This window comes from Sceloporus undulatus, chromosome 6, assembly GCF_019175285.1.
Source record: "Sceloporus undulatus isolate JIND9_A2432 ecotype Alabama chromosome 6, SceUnd_v1.1, whole genome shotgun sequence".
Taxonomy (NCBI): Eukaryota; Metazoa; Chordata; class Lepidosauria; order Squamata; family Phrynosomatidae; genus Sceloporus; species Sceloporus undulatus.
The window spans coordinates 103,205,257-103,230,784 of NC_056527.1; the positions used below are offsets into that span (position 1 = coordinate 103,205,257).

At 41.0% G+C, this 25,528-nt stretch overlaps 2 protein-coding genes across 5 annotated transcripts; both read right to left on the reverse strand.

Annotated features, from left to right (window-relative positions):
* Nucleotides 1-1,666: 1,666 nt before the first annotated feature.
* LOC121932967 (sulfotransferase 1C2-like) lies at nt 1,667-16,081 on the reverse strand. 2 transcript variants are annotated; one of them, XM_042472113.1, is made up of 8 exons: nt 15,758-16,081; nt 11,940-12,114; nt 11,351-11,479; nt 10,708-10,805; nt 10,249-10,375; nt 8,926-9,020; nt 7,725-7,905; nt 1,667-4,097 (listed from the first exon to the last, which is right to left on the reverse strand). In XM_042472113.1, the coding sequence occupies exons 2-8, from the start codon at nt 12,112-12,114 to the stop codon at nt 3,973-3,975; spliced, it is 930 nt and encodes a 309-aa protein (XP_042328047.1). In that variant the 5' UTR covers nt 15,758-16,081; the 3' UTR covers nt 1,667-3,972. The 2 variants fall into 2 exon arrangements, with proteins under 2 accessions (XP_042328047.1, XP_042328048.1); XM_042472114.1 differs by lacking the exon at nt 15,758-16,081 and adding an exon at nt 12,899-13,698.
* Nucleotides 16,082-16,214: 133 nt separating this feature from the next.
* On the reverse strand, nt 16,215-25,322 carry LOC121932969 (sulfotransferase 1C2-like). Of its 3 annotated transcripts, none has more exons than XM_042472119.1 (8): nt 25,171-25,322; nt 24,920-25,094; nt 24,640-24,762; nt 24,442-24,539; nt 22,802-22,928; nt 22,173-22,267; nt 20,771-20,951; nt 16,215-17,134 (listed from the first exon to the last, which is right to left on the reverse strand). In XM_042472119.1, exons 2-8 carry the CDS (start codon nt 25,089-25,091, stop codon nt 17,058-17,060), a joined length of 873 nt encoding a protein of 290 aa, XP_042328053.1. In that variant the 5' UTR covers nt 25,092-25,094; nt 25,171-25,322; the 3' UTR covers nt 16,215-17,057. The 3 variants fall into 3 exon arrangements, with proteins under 3 accessions (XP_042328053.1, XP_042328051.1, XP_042328052.1); XM_042472117.1 differs by lacking the exon at nt 16,215-17,134 and adding an exon at nt 18,129-18,327 and having other exon boundaries at nt 25,171-25,321; XM_042472118.1 differs by lacking the exons at nt 16,215-17,134; nt 25,171-25,322 and adding an exon at nt 18,129-18,327 and having other exon boundaries at nt 24,920-25,164.
* Between the last annotated feature and the right edge of the window lie 206 nt (nt 25,323-25,528).

Consider the following 25,528-nt stretch of genomic DNA (forward strand, 5'->3'; position numbering starts at 1 on the left):
CATTCTGTTTGGAGCATTTTGGAAGTTATTGTCCAAAAAAGAAGTTATTCCCAAAATGAAGCAATGGTGTACCAATTCCTATGGAAACAGTCTGAAATCCCTATAGTGTAAAGGAGTCCTTCAACAACACTGCCAGATTTGATCCTAATAACCTAAAAAAGATTGTACATCCACACCTCCAAGTCCGCGGACTTGAGATTCACAGATTTCAAAATCCACAGGGGGCAACCGCCATTAATGCCAATGAGGTGTGTGCCTATCGCACACGCTCCACATACACATGCCCCATTCCAGCCTATGGGGCTTGACCCTTACACTCAAGATAGTAAGAGCCAAGATTACATAAGCTTTCTAGTAGCTGAAGTTAATACTGCATGGTCTTCTGGGAGATAATAGCCAAAGTAGTGCGTGTGGTGGAATAATTGAGACATACCATCCTACTCCTCCTCATACAAAGCTATTCCAGTGTATTTTCCACTACAAGAGCCCAGATTCAATTTCATAGATGCATCCATGGACTGCACTGCAATGGTGGCTGGGACCAAAGAAAGAAAGGTGGGACAAAAAATGCCAGATTATATCAAAAATACCATCATGAAGTGTGATGTAGTGATTGGGTTTAGCTAGGCTGAGAGTTGGGAGATCTGGGGGGTCATTCACACTGCATTTTAGCCGAAATTCAAAACGAATTAAACGTGGGTAGTTACCACTGGTGTCGGTTTTTGCACACCCGATTCGAGGCAAATCCCCCTCAGCGTGGGTTTTTCTAAAGTGGGGCTTTCCCGTTTCTTTTTTGAAATCCCGGTTCAAACAAATGTGAACTTGTCCCTGGTCATGATCGTGTCAAGTTCAGGGGAGGGATAAGGGTCGGAGGGTGGACAGTGGGCGGAACATGCCTCCCTTCTCGCACCGGTTGTTCTATAAGCGGCATTTTTTGTGTGACAGATTATGCTAATGCTTATGCTACTGGATTGATACATACTGAGAATGTGTGAATACTTGTGGATGCATAACCTATACTCAGGATAAGAGGCTACTGTTAGGACAGAACCCAGAAAAATGAAATGATTTCCAATTGGCAAAGGGGTCAGGCTAGTCTGCATTTTATCACTCTGTCTGTTTAACCAGTATGCAGAAAGCATCATAGGACTATTACACAAGGAAAATCGGGGGAAGCGGGGGGTTAAACTGTCATTATCCCATGAAAGTCATTTATTATTTATTTACTTATTTACGGTATTTATACCCCACCCTTCAGTCCTAAAGGCTCTCAGAGAGGCTTACAATTATTATTGTAATTAGACGGTTCCCTCTCCTCAGGCTTACAATCTAAAAAGACACGACACAAAAGGAGAAGAGAATGGTGGTGGTGATGGGAATCAGGTCCAGCAGTTCTTCACTCCCTCTGAGGCCTGGACCAAGGCAGATGGACTGGAGGGAGGGCTCTTCTTAATCTTAAATTGTGTGATGGTGCTGAAGATTTTCACATGATGTTGCAGTTAAAGAGGACTTATCCTGGCAATAACAAGGTAATAACCAGCAACAAATCATTCATGGGGAAATCTGCTACTTATATCAAAGATTAGAGTAAAGCTGAAGAAAGAAATGAAATGGTCATCATACCAAAATGTGAGGTGAAGAACATCTCAACAGAATTTAGACAATGTGAGAAACAAATTTGCTTTATTAAGCATAATAAACCAGGAACCAGAATAGCTATGGACATATAATCAAGGACAAATGCAGAAAGACACTGTGTCCAAAAATAAAGAGAGGAAACAATGAATGCCAGAAGAAACACTTCAGGTAGTAAGACAAGAAGCAAAAGAAAAGGAAGATAGCAATGGAACCAGAACAATGAAGGCAGCTGTTCAGCGACTAGTGCATATGGATAAAGAGAATTACTGTAATAAACAATTCAGAGAAATAGAAGACAACAACAAAAAAAGGAAAAACAAGAGGCCTCTTCCACAAGATGCAAAAACTGAAAGGGAAATTCAATCCAAGGATGGGGATGCTCTAGGATCAGAAGAGGAATATACTAAATGATCAAGATGCAATAAAAAGATGGTGAAAGCAATACACAGAAGAACTATATAAAAGAGATGAAAAAGAGAATGACACACGAAATGAAGAACTATATGAAGATGAACCCCAAATTTTGGAAAGTGAGGTGGAAGCAGCACTCAAGAAACTGGAAAGAATAAATCACCAAGACAATATTCCAATTGAAGTGCTTCAAACCATACCAACAGATTAAATTCTATTGTTAATCAAAATATGCCAACAAGTATGAAAAACAAAACAGTGGCCAACAGATTCTCATTTTTTCTCCTTCCCCCCCACCCCAAAATATACTACTTTACCTCATCCTGTGGCTTTAGTGACACAGACTAAGGAATTATTGGTCACATATACTGACATAGATGGAGAAATGAATCTTGGTGACAGATGCGACCCTTTTTTGTGTGTCTTCCTGTTGATCGCAGGTTTCCACTGCCAGTAATAGGAACTTGCAAAAAGAGATAAAGGGCAAGATAAACAGTGAACCTTAAGGAGGGAGGAGTTGGCTCAGCAGTGCATCTTTTAGGCCATTTAATCTTTTATCTGGATGCTGAGGATCTGATTTTCACTGGGGGTGGGGGTGTTTAATGAAATAATGGTGAAATTCCTGTCTTATTTCAACTGTGAGGATCACATTCAGTTACTAAGCTACTGCAAAATGTTAATTTTAGTTGATTGTGATGAAAAAGCAGGGGGGTGGTGTTTCTGATGAAACAGAATCCATTGAAGACAAGCTGACTAAGATGTATTTTCTAACGAAAGTCCTGTGTTTCTAACTGCCAGATAATTGCTCACAGTAAGCATGCTTTTTGCTCTTTATCAAGATAACTTTATGTTGACTAATCTGTAAAGAGATTTTCCATTCTTAGAGTCATTGGTTACACTAGTGATATTTTCTATCATTTTGCATACTTTTTAAATTGAAAAACAAATGTAAACAAGGCCTTTATTAAAGGAAAAGCTAATTGTCTGCAACACTGGAGGAACAAAAATTATGTTTAATATGAAGAGAAGAAAGTTAAGAGAATGAAATCAGTGTAGAAAGAGGGGAGAAATCACAAACAAGACAGAAAGAGAGCTGTGGCTGATAAAACAAGGAAAGACACTGGGAAGAGAGCAGCTGCTCATCAAAACTTCACATCATGCGATTCACCGCTTCTGCCTTTTAAGTGACAAGTGTAACCCAAGAGCCTTATTACATGAGAAAAGAAATCTGAAACAGAACAGGAGGGCAGCTGCTTTCTGTGTGTGTCTTCACATGATGTTGCATCAGTTCCATTCTCTTTCTATAAGTGTGTCTTTTGTCTTGCTGAAAATATCCATTTGACAAAAGCCACACTTTTATGACCACCTCCCTCAGGAAGAAGAACAGAAGTGCTATAACGTCATGCGGAGAGGCACAGAGAAAGCCGCTGCTCTCCTACTCCATTTAGGATTTCTTTTCTCATACATAAAGGCTCCAAACTCATTTAATTTAGGCTGATCTTCAGACAAAACTTGCAACCTATTATTCATAATCAAAGCTTTACCATTTTAGTACAACATGCCAGAATTTGTGGACTGCGTACATAAAGTTTTCCAGAGCTTTGACGTCGAAGGGTTTCATGGCTGGTGTCCATAGTTTTCTGTGGGTTTTCCAGGCTATGTGGACGTGTTCTGGAAGAATTAATTCCTGACGTTTTGCCTGCATCTGTGGCTGGCATCTTCAGAGGGGCAGGCAAAACATCAGGAATTAATTCTTCCAGAATGTGGCCACAAAACCCAGAAAACTACCTTCCAGTGCTCTTCAGTCTCATTGTGAGAAAACAGAATCCAGAAGAGAAGAATGAACACACATACACACAAAATTCAGCTTTTTCCTTTCTTGTTGATTCAGTGGACATTTCACTGAAAATCTTCCTGAGAAACTCAACATTGCATTCCTAACTGGCTGCGGAAGGTCAAGCCATTGCTCTGTAGTTTCTGTGCAAAGATATCATCCAGCCGTTCACTTTGAGCCACAGTGAAGTGCTGCTTCCAGTCCCCTACTATGCCTGCAGAGAGAGAAAACAAGCCACAAAAATAGTTTATTCAGATTTTCTATGCTTTTCCCTCTGCTGTTCCAATTAAGTGAATTTCAAATGTCCTATCTTGAGGGGAAAAAAATTTCTGCCACAGAATCTCAGAGGTATTGCAAGGTATTTCAGGAAGTATCCTGGGATAAAGCATTCTATGTACAGTCATCCCTTGTAATTTGTGGACTTGGAGTCCATGGTCTTGCTTTTCATGATGGCAAGGCGGGGAAGGATTCAAATGGTGTATGCGCCTGTGCAACAGTCACATGCAGAAGCGTGCGACCATTATAATCAATGAGATTTGAATATATGCTAATTTCAATTTTTGCGGGGGTGGTGGTGGTGGTCCAGAATGGATTGCCCATGAAAACGGAGGGACAACTGTATTATCAAACATCAGTTTGGTCTGTTAGGGCTTGTTGACCTTCTTAAAGTAGGATTGGGATCTATCTAGAGCACACACTCAGTGTTCGTGTGCCTGTGTCAGGAGGTGCATATGCTTTTTTCCTGCCATAATATAGCGATGGGATATGTAGTAGTGATCATATGTTTTAGAAATGTGAGCTTCAACACAGAGTCTAAAATAAGCCATGAAAGGAGATTAACTTGCTGCCACATTGTCATTTGTAAAAAAGTGTCTGGCTATAACAAAGAGAGAGGAGTGGTGCTGGAAAGGAAAGAGAAATGCGTTTATTAATTTTAACTAGTACGAATTGAACCTGTCTGAAGTTTGAATTTCTGTGAAGTTTAATTATATGATTGTAACACTGGTTGATCAGTTCTGACAATGAAAGTCACTTGACTGATTCTATGGTTTCTTAATAAAAGTTTCTGAGATTTTTTTACTACAGAGACTGCGTTTCTGAATTTTTGTATCCTGCTGAATGTGACAAAGTGCAAATTTCATGAGGAGCTTGGATTGCTTCCCCATAAGTTCTGCTGAGGCACTGGTTTTCTACAATCAGCCTAAAACAGATTTTAATGTTATCACTTCTATGCATGAGTCTAGAGGTAGCTTTTACTGTACACTTCTCTTTCACAGAATTTTATTGGAAGGATGACCAGACAATGTCATCATCCATTTGTAACTATCTTGCATCTTTTGTCTCTTTTCTTTACTTTTTTATCACAAATACCAGTCAGGAAGAAGGAATTGCTGCTGTACAATGAATTCTGACTGTAATTATAAGAATCATGCATTTAGAAGCACTATGTGACACTTAATACTCATATACCAGCATTAAAAAATATTTCACACTATATTCTGACCCTAATGAGTATTTAAATGCATTGAGTTTTAGCATTAGGGATATAGTTAGGGTCAGGTCATTGAGATGTCCATAAATAATAGTTTAGTCTGATCTACATTAAACAAGCTATTGCTCTGCAGAAATACTGAGGCTTCTATTGTGCAGTGGGTGCCTTATTTATGAAAATTCACATAGCGTTCAAAGGACAGCATCTTCAATTTGTAAGCCTCCAAATCTTTTCCTCTGCTTCTGTCTTTTTCTTGTAAGGAACAAAAAAAATTCCTGTTAGAGAGGAAAAGACAGTATGGAGTTTATCAGACAAGGGGAATTGGAAGTATAATCCGATGCAATCTGAACGCAGTCATGGGGCTTAACGTTATTGGGTGATAGACCGCCACACGCAAATTCGGGCAATGGGAAGCCAGTTCGAATGCGTATTCATGTAATTGCGCGAAACTAGCGACTTTAAGTGAATGTGTTCTGGCCCCACTTTCTTTTCATTCGAATTTAAGAGAAATTCTTCCCGTTTGATAAATTCCTATATCCTGTGCAATAGCTTTGGTTTGGTAGTATTAGGAATTCTTCCTTTGGAACCACACCAGGAAAAACCTTTCCCAACAGAGAAATTAACCTTATTGTCTGCTGCAATCTACAGGTATGATTTGTGTGTTTTTAAAAGCACATCATTAGTGTACAGTCTTGCAAAATAGCTGGCAGTCTACTGATATCCCTAAGCTCACTTTCAGAATTGAAAGTAAATATTCCAGTTTTTGCTCTCTATGCCTCAACAAATTCTGACTGCCATCTAATGGAACAAATAGAGAATGAGTCTGTAATCTCCACTACACTGTCATACTCTTCCATCAATTTAATAACCTTGCATTGTTCCATGTTTGGCCATACTACTTTTCTAACAGAGCACATATATATAAGCAGGAAAAATGCTTCTGGGCATGTAAAGATAGCAGTTCTTGTCTTCCCAAAAAAGTACAGCGTGTACATAATAAACAAGACTCAGGTGTGCATGTCAGGCCACCATTTTAAGGAGCGTGAACATCAGCACTTCTGCTTATTTCCAGCCTTGGAAGACTTGCTCTTTTGGAGTTGCAGCTCCCAGATTCTGGAAGTTGTCATTCCCAAAAGGCATTTATATTTATTCCATTATTTTCAAAATGGAAACACAAGGTGCTGCCACACTGTAGAATTAATGTAGTTTGACACTGCTTTAACTGCCATGGCTCCATTTTATGGAATCCTGGGATTTGTAGTTTGGTGTGGTACCAGAGCTCTCTGACAGAGAAGGTTAAATTTCTCACAAAAACAGAAATCTCCGAATTCCATAGCATTGGGATATGCAGTTAAAGTGGTATCAAACATAATTCTGCATTGTAAATGCAGCCACTGTCCCTAAACTCCAGTTTTCACTCTGAAATGACTTTTAAAATTTTTAAAAGTCCTTCCAACAACATGTCCAAACATTCTAAGGAGCAAAACAGACCAGCTTGAAGGGGAAGCATCAAGCCGCCCCAACCAATGCCAGATTGGGGCCGTGGCAACTGCACACCATGGCCCCACTCTGTCGTTTTGCTGATGCAAAAAGAAGCGGCACAAAGCTGCACCTTTTTGCGCTGGCAAAACATCGGCTTTTCCGCTGCCACCACAGCTTTTTAATGCTCCTGCTGCGTCTAAACGCAGTACCGCCAGAGCACCGGAAAGCTGCCCCATGTGGTCAGGTGGGTGGTTTCATGATGGCTTCAGGACATGCGTCATCTAAACAACACATCCCAAAGCCTTTGGGAAGCTGCTGCAAAGGGGCCATCTGTGTCACCCCTAAATTTGACTGCATCTGCCTTGATTGTTCTTTCACTGAGGTCATTCAGATGTTGTTCTTTTTTAGCACAACTATTCAAATAATCTCAAGCAATCTGGGTTTGTTATTCACACTATGGAATCACATCTATGCATATCTCTGCAAGTTCTGTTGCTCACACACAACAGCACTTGAATAAAAATGGAGTTGATGCGAATGTATTCGAAACATATTCAAGGCATGCTGAGTTCTATCCTAGGTCTGTTCACATATTGGTTATTCACACTGCTGACGATGCAAATCTTTTTTGAAAACTCAAGAAAAAACCCAGCATCAATTATCCTGCATTAAGTGGGTTTTTGGCAGCCTCCCCAAACTTAATTGGGTGCATTCGGGATGCATGTGAACAACGGAGATTCAGCCCAGATTCAGTCTGGATTATTTTCACCATCTGAATAACCTCTGAGGGGATTCTCCCAGCAGCCCTACTAGGCTTTCTTCCTACTAACTCTTCTGACTACAAGTTGGCTCTGCTTTGGTACCCACCTTTTCTCATGAAGGGTGATACATCTTGGTCCATGATGAAAGCAGGCAAGGTGCTGTAATTTGCCATTGGGTTTGTTTTCATGCTCTCAAATGCTGTGTGCTGTACAATCTGCTTCAGAACTGGATCTGGGAGCTGGATTCCAAGGAACTGGGCTACCTTCTGGATTTCTCGGGATAGATCCTAAATGATAGAATTGGGATTATTCTGATTAATTGTGCATTTCTTATTTGATTGGGCTGCTATAGGCAGATGATGGAGAGGCTTGTTTGCTCTAGTGCCTAAAGAGAAAGTACTATTTCATTTGCTGCCCTCAGACAGAATGACCTGCTGGAAAATATAAAATAGCTAAAAACACTGCATTTTAAACAGCTTTAAAGACATATCTCTTCTGGCAGGCCGACCCAGTCAGTTTTAAATCATGACTTTTTAATAGATATATTTTAAAGAAGGTATTACTTGAGAATATTTTAATGGTTTTATAATATTGTATTATTGTATTTTTATAATGTTTTTTTAAGTTATGCTTTTATTTTAACATGCTGAAGACAGGTGGGAAAGAAATAAAATGTATTGTTATTATTATTAGAAACAAAGTGTGGAAACTGGAAATAGGCAGATTTTGTCTTTAACGTAATATAATGAACCTTCTTTGGTCTCAGGGTTTGAAGGTGGGACCCAAGGCCAAAAGACCAGTCTATTTTAGCTTACTCTTACTTACAGTGTGATGTATTGATCAAAATGTTAGGTTGGGATTTGGGAGATTTAGATTTCAGACTGAGCCCTGAAACTGACCGGGTGACCTTAAGTTAGTCAAACTCTCTCAGTCTCACCTATCCCAAAGAGTTTATATATAAAAAAGTATGAGGATGAGTCATGCACACCTCCTTGATCTCCCAGGAGGAGAGGTGGGATACAAATATAACATATATATATATATATATATATATATATATATATATATATATTAAAAAACTAAGCCTTAGTAGAAGCATTTCAACGTCTTAGGTTGGAGGTTCAAACAATTGTTATGAACACCCCTCCAGAAGACAGGAACAAGTGGATGCATGTTCTTAAAAGATGCTTGTAATCTAGAATCACAGGTACCCTTACAACCTCAGGTCCCACTAATGTGTCTTTCCCCACATCTTCCAAATTTAAGCCTAGCCTGTGATATGTGTGTCAGTACAATAAATTACTTACCTCTTTCATATCTTCATAAAAAAGATATAGGATGGGATGGCGGTCTTTGGCCTCCCACCAGCCACAAACATGGTCAAGCCAAGAGCCCCAGGCAACTGCAGAGAATAAAAGGAAGGAATGAGGCACAGCAACTTGATCTGAGTTTCATCCAGCATCTCCAACAAATACCCAACAGACTGAGGATGGTGGAGATAGAAAGAACACAGTAAGGCATTTTGCAAATTCAAAGTTGTCTTGCCCTATATGAGCTTCTGGTGATCCTTTTCACCTGTGGCACCGTTCCCCAACCAGGTGCTTTCCAGATGTGGACTATAATAGTTCAGGAGGGCACCAGGATGAGGAAGTCTGCCATGCAGGGATGGTTAAGCTAAATGTTGAGCCCATACAGACAGACCAAAATAAAACTGCTTTGGGTTACTTTGGAGGTATGCTGTTTAAATGATAAGAGGACAGAAGCTGTGCCAAAGCCATGCTCCAGTCCTAAGGACTAGAGTGCAGCTTTGGTGCAGCTTCCTGGATTCTTAAGATGTGTGTGTCATTTAAAAAGCATTCCCCCAAAATGACCCAAAGCAGCTTTATTTTGGCCTGTCTGTATGGGCCCTGTTATCTCCAAATTGCCTGGGGATTGAGCACAAAGCTCCTGGTTTTATTACACCTAGCACTTGGATGCTGTAGGCTATATTTCAGAGGAAGGAACTGGCAAAATCACCTTTTAAGTATTTCTTGCCTAAGGACTTTATCAGACACAGGTAAATTGGAGGCAAATTGGTTAAGCCCCAGGCAGAAATGGGATTTAAAAGTCTGCAAAACACCCACAAAAGAGGTTTGTTTTTCAGATGTGTTGATGTCAATGAGAAATAATGTGACATTAATCCGAATGGAAAGTCAACAAAAAACCCTCTTTTTTCTTTTGGAAGTTCCCTGAAAGTAAAAAGGAACAGGTTTTGTCAATTTTCTTTTTGGATTAATGTTGCATTATTTCCCATTGATGCCAACGTTGCCTGGAAAAGTACCCATTTTTGTGGGTTGCTTTCACTTTAAATCCAGTTTCTGTACAGGATCCATCCCGTGTCATAAAGCCCTAACCCCCCCCCATTTTTAAAAAAAACAAAACAAAACCCTGGGTAACTTGGCCAAGTCACACACTCTCAGCCTCAGATGATGTTAATGGCAAACCTCCTCTGAAGAAACTTTCCATGAAACCTCTGTGATAGGTTCTCCTTAGGACTGCCATAAATAAAAAATGATTTGGAGTCATGCGACAACAAACGACAGACAGTAATATACTGAAATGAAACAAAGATTTTCCTAGCCTCTATTCACCTTGTCCAGTAAGGAAATTCTCCAGAAACTGGTCCCAGGTGCCTGGCTCTGGCATCCCCTGGTTCATGCGATGGAAGTGGAAGTAGGAAACAGCATTGTCCTTAGCATTTCTGGCCACATAAATCATCTACAGAAAGAACAGAGAACCCATGAGTCTGACTGCGAAAACCTTCATTCATACAGTTAGTTCTGCACTGCAGAGTTCCTCCTGTTTCCACCAGAGTTTAATACCTTCAAGGAAATTCTGTACCACATCCTAAAAATGCCCAAAACTGAGGTCGGCAGTTAAAAATACTAAACATTTCATTCTTTATATGATCAAGGGAAACCTCTCCTTTGGTTATGTTCCAGATTTTCCAGGCTTGAGCCAAGGAACTGAAAAAGTTACTGAGACTAAACCTTGGCTCAAACTAAGCCTTGTCTGTTCATGGTCAGTCTCCCCCCAGTATTCCTCCTGACCTTGCAATTCTGCACCCAGAAGGAAGGTGGCACAAGCTGAACTGGGAGGTGAGTTTTGATTGTTCGTGGAGAGGGCATTGCTTCTGCCTCATCCAAGCCTGCAACACCAGAGAGGGACAGAGGGATGAATGAGTCAAGCACAGGTCCTTCTGTATGTGTTTTCAGCACATCAGGCTCTCTTGTCTATTCTGTCATCTCCAAACCACTGTGTCAGGATTCTTTTTGAACACTTGCAGATTTGGGGCAAAAGATATGCACAATGAAATGAAATACAAGGTTTGCTTTAATATGAAGCGACTTACATGCATTTCTGTACACAGAAAGGTGCTTCTTCACTCTTTTCTTTTATTTGCATTACTTTCATCATCACCTGTCAGTTTTAAAAGTAATGCAATATTTTCCAGAAGTACGTACAAAAATATTTCCATAAATATGAAGGCAACAGATCTCATCCAGCCTCAGATTCCATTGAGACAAGGCAGTTTGGCATCATAAGGATGCAACCCCTTCTGAACAGGGCAATTCCAGTACCAAAGGATTCTATCATCAATTTTGCCACATCCACAAGTTCAACATTCCACTAAAAAACCCATTTCCCCTCTTTCTCCCCCATCAGGTTTCTGAAAAAGTCTCTGTCACTCACCTTTAGGTATGGGAGGTGGAGGAAACAGGTCTATGAAGGGGATTCGGGAGTAGATAGGGGCCCGAGCACATTTTTGTGAGTCACCTCCATGCTGAATCATGTCCACAATTTCCTGAATCCAAGTGGTCCCTATTAAGATGGGATTCGAAGTGAAATGCCATAACCTCCTCACGACGTTATCAGACAAGGGAAATTGGAAATATAATCCAGTGGCAATCCAAACGCAATCATGGGGTTTAATGTTATTGCATGATAGACTACCACACACAAATTCGGGCAATGGGAAGTCAGTCCGAACGCAACCATGGGGTTTCATGTTATTGCGAGAGGTGATCACGCACAAATTTGGGCCATGGCATGCTATTTTCGGGCAATGGGAAGCCAGTTAGAATGCAATTCACATTCACGTAAATTCGCTGAACTAGCAAATTCATGTAAATGTGTTCTGGCCCCACTTTCTTTTCATTCGAAATTAAGAGAAATTCCTCACGTGTGATAACGTCCTCAGTCTCCTAAGATCCATATAACCCACCAATTTCTATCCCCCCCCCACTACTATGCCAGTTCATTTCATTTACTCCTCATTTACCTGCTTTGGGATAAGTGGAAATGAGAAGGTCATCAGGCCGGGCTTTGAAGGCCCATAGGGCATCCCAGTTCTCTGCCACATCATTGGTTAAAGAGACTCCTTCAACTTCCACCAGTGTTGCACGTTTGATTAACTCAGCAGGCCAGGTTTCCAACTGAGATTCAACACCCATCATCTAGCAGGGAAGGAAAGGGGATAGGATAAGACAATTGGGATAGGCCAGAAAATGTTGCAGAGCTCTTAATCCAGCCAGCCAATCAGCCATGCCTTTTGCTAGAAGACTCCGTTCTACGCTTTCTCCTCCAGCATCCTTTCCCAACAACAGATTATTAGGGGTCTGGGCATATTCAGTCCTTGAAGTCTGCCTTCCCAGTTTTTTTCTCCTCTAAAGTCTTTTTGCACTTCTGTTAACCTTGAAGTTCTAAAGCTTCTCAAATTCCTGCTGTGCATGTATGTCGAATGGCAAATGGGTAAAGAATATGCTATCAGAATACAGTCAGACTTGGTATCCATAGATTCCTTATCCACAGATTCAACCATCCACAGCTTGAAAATATTTTTTAAAATGTATGAATCCCCAAAAGCAAACCTTGATTTTGCCATTTTATATAATAGGCACCATTTTACTATACCACTTTGTTTAATGGGACTAGAGAATTCATGGATTTTGGTATCCACAGGGGATCCTGGAACAAACCTCAGTGGATACCAAGGGCTCACTGTATAACAAAGGTGGGAACTGGTGCTCCTCCAGATGTTCTTACAACTTTAATAGCTGTTAACCTTACTTTGTCCCTCTTTATCTAGGGCTCATTCCCATTGGCAGTATAACTGGATTTCTGATCTGGCTTCACTGCGTGTCAGAAATCGATTCGCTGTGTGTCAGACAGCCAGTTCCCTTGCCTCATGACATTAAATACAATTTGCTGGAACACAATTAAAATAGTCTGTCTACCTACCTGTCAATTTCACTCCCTTCTTGAGCTGTGAATATTCTTTTCTTTCCTTTGGCTGTCTCTTGCTTTTTGAGGTTTGCTGTTCTGTCCAAGCAGATGCTTGGCAAGGTGTGTAGATTTTTAATAGCAGGGTGGGGTGTATTCCCGGATGAACTTGCTTGCACGCTAGGCACTCTGTCAGCAAGAACACCCCTAAGTTCCCTGTATGACCTTCCTAATGATGTGAGAATCTTAAAAACGTCTTTGTGTGATTGTAATACACACACACACACACACACACACACACTGTGTGTGTGTGTTATCTACTGCCATAGAAAATCTTGTTTAAACTCTGTACTCAACTTCAGATGGTAGTATGTATTTATCAGAGCCCAGCATTGTTACTTGTTTTGGACTGCATCTTCCCATATCTTGGAGTTATAGCCCCCAGAATAACCTCTCCAAGCTCTGGCATTGCTTCATTAGTTTCAAAAGATGACATGCCAGCCTGGCTGCCTTTTTGGATACATCTGCTTATTCTGTGCATAAAGGCCTGAACATTTGGCTCACAGTCTTGCCCTGATACCCTGCTAGAAGTCAGTCCCAAGCCCACCATAGACAATGTATAGTTTTGAAGAACTTCCTAAGTAGAAAATTCATAAGGCCTTATCAGGTTGTTTAGAGTACTATAAAGAAAATAATAATTACACAATCACTATATATCTATATGGTGCCACGTATTGTTGTTGTTAGCTGCCCTCAAGTTGGTTCCAACTTATAGTGACCCCGTGGATGAGACATCTCCAAGAATCCCTATCCTCCACTGTCCTGCCCAGATCCTGCAAGCTCTTGCCCACAACCCCCCTGGATTGAGTCTATCCATCTGGTTTGTGGTCTTCCTCTCTTTCTTCTACCCTCTTCCTTTCCTAGCATTATTGTTTTTTCTAACGATCTGTGCCTTCTCATTATGTGGCCAAAGTACGATAGTCTCAACTTGATCATCTTTGCTTCCAAGGAGAGCCCTGGTCTGGTCTTTTCAAGAATCCATTTATTTGTCTTCTTGGCTGTCCATGGTATCCTAAGTACTCTTCTCCAGCACCACATTTCAAATGAGTTGATTTTCTTTCTGTCTGCTTCCTTCACTATCCAAATCTCAGATCCATACATGGTAATGGGGAACACAATGGCCTGAACGATTCTGACTTTAGTGCTCTGCTGTTTGCCTTTGATCTTCAGTATCTTTTCCAGTTCTTTCATAGCTGCCCTTCCCATTCCTAGTCTTCTTATTTCTTTACTGCAGTTCCATTCCGGTTAATGTTTGATCCTAGATATGGGAATTCTTTAACTATTTCAATTTCCTCTGCTGCTAGACTGAATTTGTGTATTTCTTCTGTGGTCATTATTTTTGTTTTCTTAATGTTCAGCATCAGACCTGCCTTTGCACTTTCATCTTTGACCTTTGTTATTAACTGTTCCAATTCCTGAATGTCTTCTGTTAATACAGTCAGCCCTTCTTATACATGGATTTTTTATACACGGATTCAAGCATCCATGATTTGAAAATGTTCAAAAAAGTATAAATTTCAATATCAAACCTTGATTTTCCATTTTTATAAGGGACACCTTTTTGCTATGTCATTATATTTAATGGGACTTGAGCATCCATGGATTTTGTTATCCACAGGGGATCTTGGAACCAAACCCCAGCAGATAACAACGGTCCACTGTATTATGTTGTCATCTGCATATCTTTAGGTTGTTAAAGTTGCTTCCTCCTATCTTCACTCCTCCTTTTTCTGATTCTAATTCTGCTTTTCTTATTATGTTTTCAGCATATAAATTAAACATGGAAGGTGATAGGATGCAGCCTTGGCTGACCCTCTTCCCTATTAGGAACTACTCTGTTTCCCTGAATTCTGTTCTGACATATAGTCAAGTGAAAAAATCTGATTACTTGAAATAAATCCAGTGCATTCTACTTCAACCTTTACTTGAAGCATATCTAGTGCATTCTGCTAGTCATTTTTTTAATGAGATGCGATCATGTTCTTGCTATTATTATTGAGTTAATAATTTCATTTTAATTCTGTATAAGCTTTCTCCCTTATTGGGAATACTAAAATCATAATACTGACAATATTGCCCACATGGGTGTCTGAGACAGTGACACCTTTGCTCTCTCATGGTTCTGTATACACAAACTTTGTTTCATGCACAAAATTATTAAAAATATTATGTACAAAGTTACCTTCAGGCTATGTGTATAAGGTATATATATGAAGCATAAATGAATTTCATGTTTAGATTTGGATCTCCTCCCCAAGATATTATGTATAGACAAATACAACAGGCCCTCTGTATCCACAGGTTCCTTATCCACGGATTCCACTCTCCACAGCTTGATTTATATATCATAAAACAAACCTTGATTTTACCATTTTACATAAGGGACACCATTTTACTATACTATTGTATTTATTGTAACTTGAGCATCCACGGATTTTAGTATCCATTGGGGGTCCTGGAACCAAATGCCAGTGGATGCCAAGGGCCTACTGTATTCCAAAATCCCAAACACCTCTAATCCCAAGCATTTCAGATAAGGGAGACTCAACCTGTATGTACTTAAAGCAGGATTTTTCTCACCTTATTTTCTTTGTGCAGTAGTTTTCTACATGAGAGACATTTTTACTTAGCATGCTATAGAACAATTGTTAGAACAAGTTTAGAACAATTGACAGTGGTACCTAAAGGAACTGTTACTCCTATTAGTTTGTTGTTGTAGCTGCTGCTGTTTCTTTGTATGCTTTTGGTCCTTTCCTGTATACTTCAGCAAAAATCCTGTTTGGTCTTTGCAGGGGTAAACACATAAATTGGACTTACCGTGAAGCATGTCTCTCTAGTCGGACAGTGAGTGGAACAGAAAGCAAATAGTTAATTCCTCTTCTGGCAGGCCCAAATGAGAAAAAATCTATGTCATTCTCGGAAAATAGGAAACTCTATATCTTTCCCAGACAAAAGCAATTTCAGGATTTTTTCGCTATGAACAAACCACTTGTGAATAATATTGCTCAACAACAAAACATCAGTAAAAGGAGGGGAAAGCAAAAGACAAAACAAAGGAGTACCAAGTACTGAACAGAATTGCACAAAAAGATCTTAAGAGCACCCTCCCCGATCTGGTTGTGCTGTTTGAGTGTGGGTGAGTCTGTCTGCTCCAATCCCTGCTGAACCGAAGGACACTTCACAGTTCACAATGACTTTCGGTTCTCTATCCATAGTGAAGAGGAAGCTGTGGGGCAGAGCGCAAAGGCGTATCCAAGAACAACATTCCCAAGAGGATGGCAAAAAGAAGAATACTGTACAGTACTTCCCTCGTTGCAGCAAGCCAGATGTACATATGAAAACTTGGACACAAGTGACCAAGCAACATTAGACGTATGGTCGAGATACGTTAACAGTGAGGAAGAACAGACAAACTAAGAGAGGCTGTAGCAATTTGCTTTTGTCTGAGCCATCTGAAAAAAGAAAGATTCCACCCTCTCCTCCCCCTCTCCCCCCACTGAGTTATCTGAGTGGAAACTACCTTTGCTTTTTGAAATCAGAGTGCATCTACACTGTAGAGATAATGCAGTTTGACACCACTTTAAGTGCTACAGCTCCATCTTATGCTTTACAAAGTCTTTAGCAAACTGCAGCCAAAAGATGTTTTAGCAGAAGCACATCTGACAATCCTATAGTTTCTTGAAACAGCAGAGCTCAGACGTAGTCAACTGTTCTACTGAGAACTTTTAAGGGATGTATTGGTGACCACCAAATCCAAGGCAGATGATCCAAGGCATGGAACGGGCTGTTATAACTTTTTCTGGGAAACATTCCTGGTTATGATGTTCTTGGCTTTGGAGGACCCATAGGCACATTTGGACTTGCAAAAGAGTGTTATGGATGTCATGGGAGGGAAGAGGGTATCCATAAAATATCTGATGTGGTAGGCATAGTTAGGCACAGTGTGTATGTGGGGGGATACATTTCACAGAAGGTGAACTGGTGAGATTGAGGGACAGGTTGACTTGTCCAAGATCCTGATTGTAAGATATAGGTAATACAAAATGCAGACACAGTCTTTTGAATCCTATGTTGTGATCCTACCAAATACACATTTTCGAAAAGGATAGCACCCATTTCACAGAAAGCAAGCCATTTTGTGCACTCTTTCCTTTTCACAGCTCCCAGAGGGATGGATAGAGAACAGATGGGAATCTGAGGAGACAAAAGAAGCGGGAATGAGGGCAGTAAATGGGGCACATATCTTCATTTCCCCCTCATTTAAATTTATTCTTTCTGTTACTTTCTGCATGAAAAATGGTATTTTTATGCACGAAAAATGTATTATTTTTTTTTAAAGATTAAGTCCCAAACTGTGCATTTGCAGCTCTTTCATTATAACCCAAATTTGCTGCCTGATGCATCTGCTTCACCCTGTATAATGGTCAGGCCTGTTGTTTATTTTTGCATTGTTCCAGTATTTAATTTTTCTGAACAAATAGTCTCTGCAATTCATCTTACAATATAACCAAATGCATATTTTTTTAAAAAAAATATGATGCAAACAATGTAAAACATGGAACATTCCAGAAATACATAAAACCTCAGGCAGAATCATTGTGAACAGAGTTGAGACAACAGAACATGGTTAGTGAATGGGGAAATGGTTCAGAGCACCTTTTTTGTGGCACTTTAAGCATCACCTCTTACCACCATTATCACCCTGCTAATAGCCCATGTCAGAAGATAAAGGGCCTGCTGCATTCAGATATTGCCATGCCCTGCAATGGTCCCAATTTGGCAGGTATAGTTCTGATTAATCCTCTGTCATCCCACGTTTTCATCTACTTTTAAAATGTCCCAGTTGCTCTCTCCTCCTCCCACTTCCCCTCTTTCCCTCAGTTTATTTCAATTGCTGCAAACCAAATTCAAAGTGCAAAAGTAGTTTGTACTCAGCTAAATCTGTTGGGGGAGAGGATAGGAGAGGACTTTCTGTCCTTCCCTGCAGACTCAGGTAAAATCAAATTGACTCCAGCGGTTCCTGGTATGTTTGGTGAAATGCAAGTTTTAGCCATGTTCTCACCACCAGTATGGGATCAACAGTGAGCATGTCCATTCATTTAACGAACATTCATTTTGAAATTACTGTAAGATGAGTAACAAAATCAATAACACCGAGAAATTGTATTTGAAAAGGCTACAGGCAACATGAGTGGCTTGACATTTTATTTAATGCAGACAAAAGATCTAGACATTTAAAAAATTTAATTCACTGTCATGGGCAGAAAGGTATGCCTATAGCTGTGTTCGGAAGATCAGGCCACTGTTTCCCAATAACTGGGCGTAGATGTAATCCAGCTTTTCACTTTGAGCCACTGTGAAGTATTCTTTCCAGTCTCCAACAATGCCTGTAGGTGAGGGGGGGGGGGAAACTTCAGTGATCCGTGTTTCTTTTCTTATATCCTAACCAAGCAAATTTGGGATCTCTCTTCAACAATGCTCCTTTCCATGAGATGAAATATTCAGACCATTCAGAACTTAGTCCAGTGATATTCAAAGTTTGGTCCTCCAGATGTTTTGGGCTTCGGCACCCAGAATTCATGACTGTTGGCCAAGCTGACTGGGGATTCTAGGAGTTGATGTCCAAAACATCTATAAAACCAATGTTTAGGAACTACTGGCTTAGCGTATGAATCTCATTGTAACTTTTCTTGAACTAAGAGTTTTACCAAACAAGGCTTTCATCATATAATTTTTTTTCTTCAATCATAGAGCATCTAGAAATGTCATCCTCTTCCACTAGTAAGATGTTTTTTCACTGCTTCTTCCATCTTGTTTTCTTTCTTTCCAAGTATACAAAAAAAAAAAAGATGGAATTCCAATCACTGACATTGTTTGGATAATTCTGTCTGGAAGCACCCTGGGATTGAATCTCACCTATATCACAAATTTGCAGGGTGATCCTAAGTATATATATTGGGAAGGAAATCCAACAATCACCAGTGATGCTTATCTCCTGGTATATGGATTGCCTTGCAGCCACAATGTATAGATTTTGACAGAGGTATGCAGCAGACAGACTGGAATCTACTAGTACATCTTCTGAATAACCATCAAGATGGCCATTGCTTAATAACAATAGCAGAGCATAGAGGAATTATCTTTTGGACTACAATACTCAGACTCCCCAATCAGAAAGGCTACACTGGCTGGGAAATTCTGAGGGTTATAGTCCAAACATGATTTTTGAACTCTCTTAACAATAGCTATTGTTTAACAATAGAAGCCCCCCACCGCAGCCTCACAAAATTATACAGTACAGCTGAAATGAAAAGATGTTGAGATAAAAATAAACAAATAAACAAACAAAAAGAGGTAGGCACATGGTCCCAAAAGAAAAAAAGTTTGCCTAAGAGTTATTTAATTCAAAGCATACTTCTAATACAGTAGGATCTAAATAGTACAACCTAAGGCCCATGTAAAAACAAAATAAACAAGCAAATTCTGCAAAGATGAAGTGAGGCCTATTCCTGATCTACGGTACCATCAAAATTGCAGGAAGCAAGGGCAGACCTGAGCAAGCTATCTTTCAAAACAAGTGTCTGATAATGAATCTTCCTGTGATTGTCAGGGGTGTATCTGAAGCAGGAGGAAAAGCACTTCCACCACCCCTGTCTTTTTATCAACACAGCCGCTCTTGCCTTCCTTCCTTCCTTTCCCTCCTCTTGTTAGCCTCCATCTCCACACAACCCGTCAGTCTGCCTTCCTCACCTTCACTGCCTTCCCTTTGTGGAAAACATCTCTAGATGCACAAAGTGATCAGGGCCAGGGGCATTTCTAGAGAGGTGCGGGGTGTGTAGACCACACCTGGTAACACTTCAGAGGGGGTGTCAGCCTTCCAGTGTGGAGTATACTACGGTGCCTCTCCGCACTATAGGACTTCTGGGGATTGAAGGTCCTGAGAAGGACCTGGCCCACCCTCCTGGAAGCAGCAAAGCAGCCAGCCGGGTTAGCAATAGCAATAGCAGCTACATGTCTATATGCATTTAAGCGCTCCCTAAGCGGTTTACAATGTGTAAGCTAATTGTCCCCAACAAGCTGGGTACTCATTTTAGTGATCTTGGAACAGGGACGTAGCTAGGATTTTAGGAAGGGGGGTGTCCAGACTAAGTGCCACCATTATAATGGGGCTTGAGTGCGGCGGCGCAGCAGCACACACCATTCATTTTTCTAATGGAAGGGGGGGGTCCAGACACCCAGAAACCCCCCCCCCTTGGCTACGTCCCTGCTTGGAAGGATGCAAGCCTGAGTGGAGCTTGAGCCCTTGGCTGGTATTGAATTCGCAACCTTGCAGTTTGTGAGTAAGTAGCTGCAGTACAGGCATTTGACCATGGCTCCACCAGGGCTCCTGTTGGCACATCATCATGTACTTCTGGAAGCCTCTCCTATTGCCAAATGGCGCTTGGACCATTTCAGGACTTGCAAACAAGGCGGGTGGATTGGGACATCCCAGAACACAAACAGTCCATTCAGTTGCCATTGTTCATCACCCATAAGCAGCAAGTAGACTGGAGCCCTTCTGTTCCGATAGTGGCTTGATCTATTCCTAAGGGACCACTGGCCTGGTCAGATTTCCACAGTCAGTCCTGAAGTCCTCAGGGCCAAGCATTATTTCTAGGGTCCCCTGAGTTATCATTTCAAAGTCTAAACACGATAATCATCTAATATCTGTAGATCAGATTTCTTCTAAAGGTATACAATGCTAGGCACTCCTGACATTTCTTGTTGCCAAAGCAGTACCACAACCACCCTCTCCTGTCTGATGTAGATGGATCTTTTTTTTATTCTCACCTTTTCTCATGAAGGGTGTCACAGTTTGATCCAAAATAAAAGAAGGCAGAGTGCTATAATTGGTCATTGGGTTTGCTTTCATACTCTCAAAGGTTGTCTGCTGGATGATCTTGTTCACAACTGGTTCAGGGGATTCAAAGCCCAGGAACGTGGCTACTTTCTGAATTTCTCGGCCTGGGTCCTAGGAAGAAAAAGCAAGACTGTTCATCAGAAAGTTTCCCATTGTTTGTGGTTGGAAAGCTGGGCTAAGGAAGCTCCCTTCATTCATTTCATACTTGATTGGAACACTGTTGCATACCCTCCAACCTTTGGATAGATGAAAACCAGGAGAAATGTGATCAAGCAGCAGAAATTATTGAAAAATTGAAGCTAGCAGAAATTATTTTTGAGGAAGGTCATGCTAACTAGGAGAAGATGCAGCAGTTTGCTTTTGCCTGATCCTGCTGGAAAGGACAAGATTCTGCTGTTTGTTCATTTGGAACCCAGAACTGAGGATAAATTAGGAAACTAGGAAAGAGGAAAAAACTGGGACATTTTAAAAGCACCTGAAGAAGTGGGAGAACATAGGATTATCCAAACTGGGACAGTTGGAAAGTATGTGACAGAGGGAACAAGTGAGCCTCCTTGGGCTAGAATGTGAGCTCTACCTCCCTCCACAATTTTTACACTTGCACTACTCCCCTATGACAATAGTGTAAGAGCAGTTAGTGGTGCACCCGGTGTTCTTCCTGGTGCAAACCCTTCACCTGTTGAATTATTCCCACAAATTTTGATATTCAATATGACTACATCTGTAGCCAATATATTTGCATGCATATAGCTTATGTGTACTTATATATGTTGCTCTACCCATGTGAAAGAGAGAAATAACACCACTGCAGCTGCCTGCCAAATTGAGACATTGTCAATTATGCTGTTGTTGTCAGTAGCTCACAGGTTCAGAATATCACTCTATACTGCATCTGAAGAAATGGAATGATATGCATGAAAGACGATGCTTAAAAAGGAATGTAGCAGCACCTTTTAGACTGGTTTTTGTCTTTATGGTGCTGCAACATTCCTTTTGTTCTTTTTTCTCCCCTTCCTCCTTTTTAGGTGAGAATAGTTGCCTAGAGACAGGGTGACCAGACGTCCTTATTTTCCAGGATGTGTCCTACATTTCAGCCTCCTGTCCAGGAAGAATTTCAAAATGTCCTCCATTTACAGCAGGACTAAGACGCATGGATTTTGGTGTTTTTAGCTTTTATTTTGTAAAAGCCTACATTATTCTTGAGTATCCTACATTTTATGATGCCTTGTCCTCCTTTGCGGTTGGGACATCTGATCACCCTGCATAGAAGATTTAATGGAAAAGAGTTTCCAGAAAGTTTCAGTCAGAATATGTGCCAGTTTAGTTGCTCACCTCTTTCATGTCTTCATAAAAAAGGTAGAGAATTGGATGATGGTCCTTAGCTGCCCACCAACCATGAACGTGGTCAAACCAAGAGCCCCACAGCACTGCAAAGAGACACAAGAGGCAAACTGTAGTCTGTGATTTTCTCATTCATTTCATATGGACATAATCTGTCTCTCTAATGGCTGCTGCCACGCTACAGAAAGTTCACGCCCTTCCATTGGAAAAGCCAATGCCATCCCTCCACATTTCACCATGTTCAAATCACACCCATGCCTTTGATACCCTGTAGGCTTCAGTGTTTTCCCACATCTGGAGGTTGAGCAGAAACAGGGTGATCAGAACTCAGAAGTCATAAGTGCAAAGGAGGGCAAAGCATTACAGAATGTAGGAGAGTCGAGAAAAATGTAAGACATTCCAAAATAAAAGGTAAAAGCATTCATATAAATGTCCATTCAAGCTTCTTAGGCATGCTCAAAATGGAAGACATTTTGAAATTCCTCCTGGACAGAAGCTTGAAATGTAGGGCATGTCCTGGGAAAAGGAGGAAATCTGGTCACCCTGAGTGGAAGGAAGCAGGGGTCAAGCAGATGTTCAGACTCTCCTTGCCCCTTTCCTCATCTTTCACCCTTACTTGCCTTTTCCTGCAAGGAAATTCTCCAGGAAGTGGTCCCAGGTTACAGGGTCTGGATATGTCTGATTCATGCGATGGAAGTGGAAATAGGAAAGGACATTGTCTTTTGGATTCCTGGCCATATATATCACCTGTAGCAATAGAGGGGGAAAGAAGTACTTTTAGACCTCAGTATCTTGTTATTACAGCCAGTGGTTTGAGTGTTGCACTACAAATCTGGAGACCAGGGTTTGATTCCCAGCTCAGCTGTGAAACCTAATGGGCAAGTCACATGCTCTTGACTTTGGGCAAGTTACATGCTCTCAGCCTCAGGGGGAAGGCAATGGCAGACCTCCTCTGAATAAATCTTGCCAAGATAACCCCATTATGTTTGCTTTAGGGTCCCATAAGTAAAAAATGACATGAAGGCACACATGTTGTCATTCATTTTAAGGCAAAATATTTGTCCCAGCTACTTGTCACTGGGGTGGGAGAAATGGTCCTGAAGATTTACGTCATGTTCCAAAACTGGATGAAACACTATAATTTCTCAGGTTGGTTGGGGGAAGCAGGTGGCTAAGCATTATAGACAAATCTCCTGAATTATATACAGCCCTCCCCCTGCTATCTGCTGGGGTTTAGTGCCAGGACTCAAGTGGATACCAAAATCCATGGATACTCAAGTCCCGTTATCTACAGTGGTAGATAATACAGTGGTAGTAAAACGATGTCCTTTGTGTAAAATGACAAAATCAAGGCTTATGTTTTGGATTATTATTCTGGAGGGAAATATTTTCAAGCCATGGATGGCTGAATCTGGGGATGCAGAATGTGTGGCTACAGACGGTCAACTGTACATCATACTTTTTCCTAAAAACAGAAGAGGCTGTGCTGCCACTTCAGGTCAGTCAGCAGCCATTGTTTCCTAGAACAGGGTTTAATATTCAACTAACTGGCTTGGCAGGAACACAAGCTGGGTACCTACCCAGGACATGGAACTGAAGGACCTTGTTAAGCATACAATCTTGCAGTGAGGTAGTTTTTTTAAAATGCAGCCAATACCTTTAACTTTTCATTCAAAACTCTGTAGCCAGCTTGGGTGCTAATGCCAAAAAACAAATGTAACAGGGAAAATAAACACCTACCAATTAGTCTTGATTCCCCCTCCTCCATTTCCAGTATAATACCATCAGTCTACATAAAAATCAGCAGAACTTGACTATATATATTTAAAATCCCTAAAGCAAACCTATATATATATATATATATATATATATATATATATATATATTAAATTCCCTAAAGCAAACCTTGATTTTGCCACATTATATAAGAGACACCATTTTATTATCCCATTGTACTAAATGGGACTTGAGCATTCCTGGAACCAAGGATACCAAGGGCCCACTGTACAGTTTCCTAAACAGAACTGAGGAATTGCACCCAGGAAGCAAGAGGCCAAAGGAATTGCAAGGCCAGGGCCAAGGTCAACTAAAGTTGGTTGCTTTCTTTATGTTCAGAGTCATTCTGGTCTTTTATTACAACTTGTTTGCTCAGGGATGGGGGTGGTGGATAGGCACCAGGAGACAGAACATGTTCTGTCACTGAACTTTGACTCAAACTTTGACTCCCATCAACCACTTTGTTTCCTTCCTTAGTCCTGACCTTGCAGTTTTGTTCCCAAAAGGAAGGCGGCAGGAGCTGGACTGGTAAGTGGGTTTTGATTGTCCGTGGAGAAGGCATGGTCTCTATCTCTTCCATGTCTGAAACACCAAAAGGAACCATTCAGCCTTCAGCTGAGTTAAACCTTTCACACCCATCCTCACCTGTCATCTCCCTAACCCTCCCTGTCTCCTTGCTCACATGACACAGCAGCATGTGGCATTTCCAGAAAGGGCATCCTTTTGTAGATGGGGGACTTTCCGCATTTCTGGGGGTCACCTCCATGCCGAATCATGTCCACAATTTCCTGTATCCAGGTGGTCCCTGGCAGAACAAAGGATCAGAGTAGGGGGAAAAACCAAAGAAATGATATAATTTAGCTAATGTCTCCCCAGATCTGTCCCACTCACCCTCCTCCACAATTGCTTCTGCCCCACAGCTTTGCTAAAAGCCCCACAACTTTTCACCGATACCCACTTACCTGACTTGGGGTAAGAGGAGATGACAAGATCATCAGGCTGAGCTTTAAATTCTGATATGAGGTGCCACCTTTCTGCAGTGCCCTTGTGTAATGGGATTCCATGGATTTCCACTGGGTCTAATCGCTTGAGGAACTCAGGGCTTAATTCTTCTTCCACAGATTTAAAACCCATCACCTAGCATGGCAGAATAAAGGGTAGTGTTACAAGAGTACTGTGCCCTTCTCCATACAACCGGTGCCTTCCCCCTTACCTCTGTTGCCAATTTCTGGTCCTGCCCAATGGCTTCAGTCTCCTCTACCAATTTATTCCTTTTTCTCTAAACATTCCTTGCTAAATGTTTTTATCTACACAAGGCAGGAATCAGATTGGGTGTCTGTATCTCTGTTCACGAAGAAGAGAGTAAGGGTTGGCCTTGGCTGAGGTTTTTCAAACAGAACTGCCAGGGATTCTGCCAGCACCTTTCTCTGAGGTCACTCAGTACAAGTAGGACTGACACTTAAACCAGTTGGGCAAGATATGTTTGTGGGCATATTGTATAGCAGCAGCTGGTATCAAAAACATTTAGTTATGCTTTAACTGCACAAAACAACCTTCTGTAATAAAACATG

Coding starts and splice junctions, on each gene's coding strand:
- LOC121932967 (XM_042472113.1), bottom strand. CDS start 12,114: ATGATGGGTGTTGAATCTCAGTTGGAAACCTGGCCTGCTGAGTTAATC. Junction 10,806..11,350: donor TCCACCTCCCATACCTAAAG/GTGAGTGACAGA, acceptor CTGGTGTTGCAG/GCTTGGATGAGGCAGAAGCA. Junction 7,906..8,925: donor TTTATGAAGATATGAAAGAG/GTAAGTAATTTA, acceptor TCTATCATTTAG/GATCTATCCCGAGAAATCCA.
- LOC121932969 (XM_042472117.1), bottom strand. CDS start 25,091: ATGGGTTTTAAATCTGTGGAAGAAGAATTAAGCCCTGAGTTCCTCAAG. Junction 22,268..22,801: donor GAATTTCCTTGCAGGAAAAG/GCAAGTAAGGGT, acceptor GTCTCTTTGCAG/TGCTGTGGGGCTCTTGGTTT. Junction 20,952..22,172: donor TTTATGAAGACATGAAAGAG/GTGAGCAACTAA, acceptor TTTTCTTCCTAG/GACCCAGGCCGAGAAATTCA.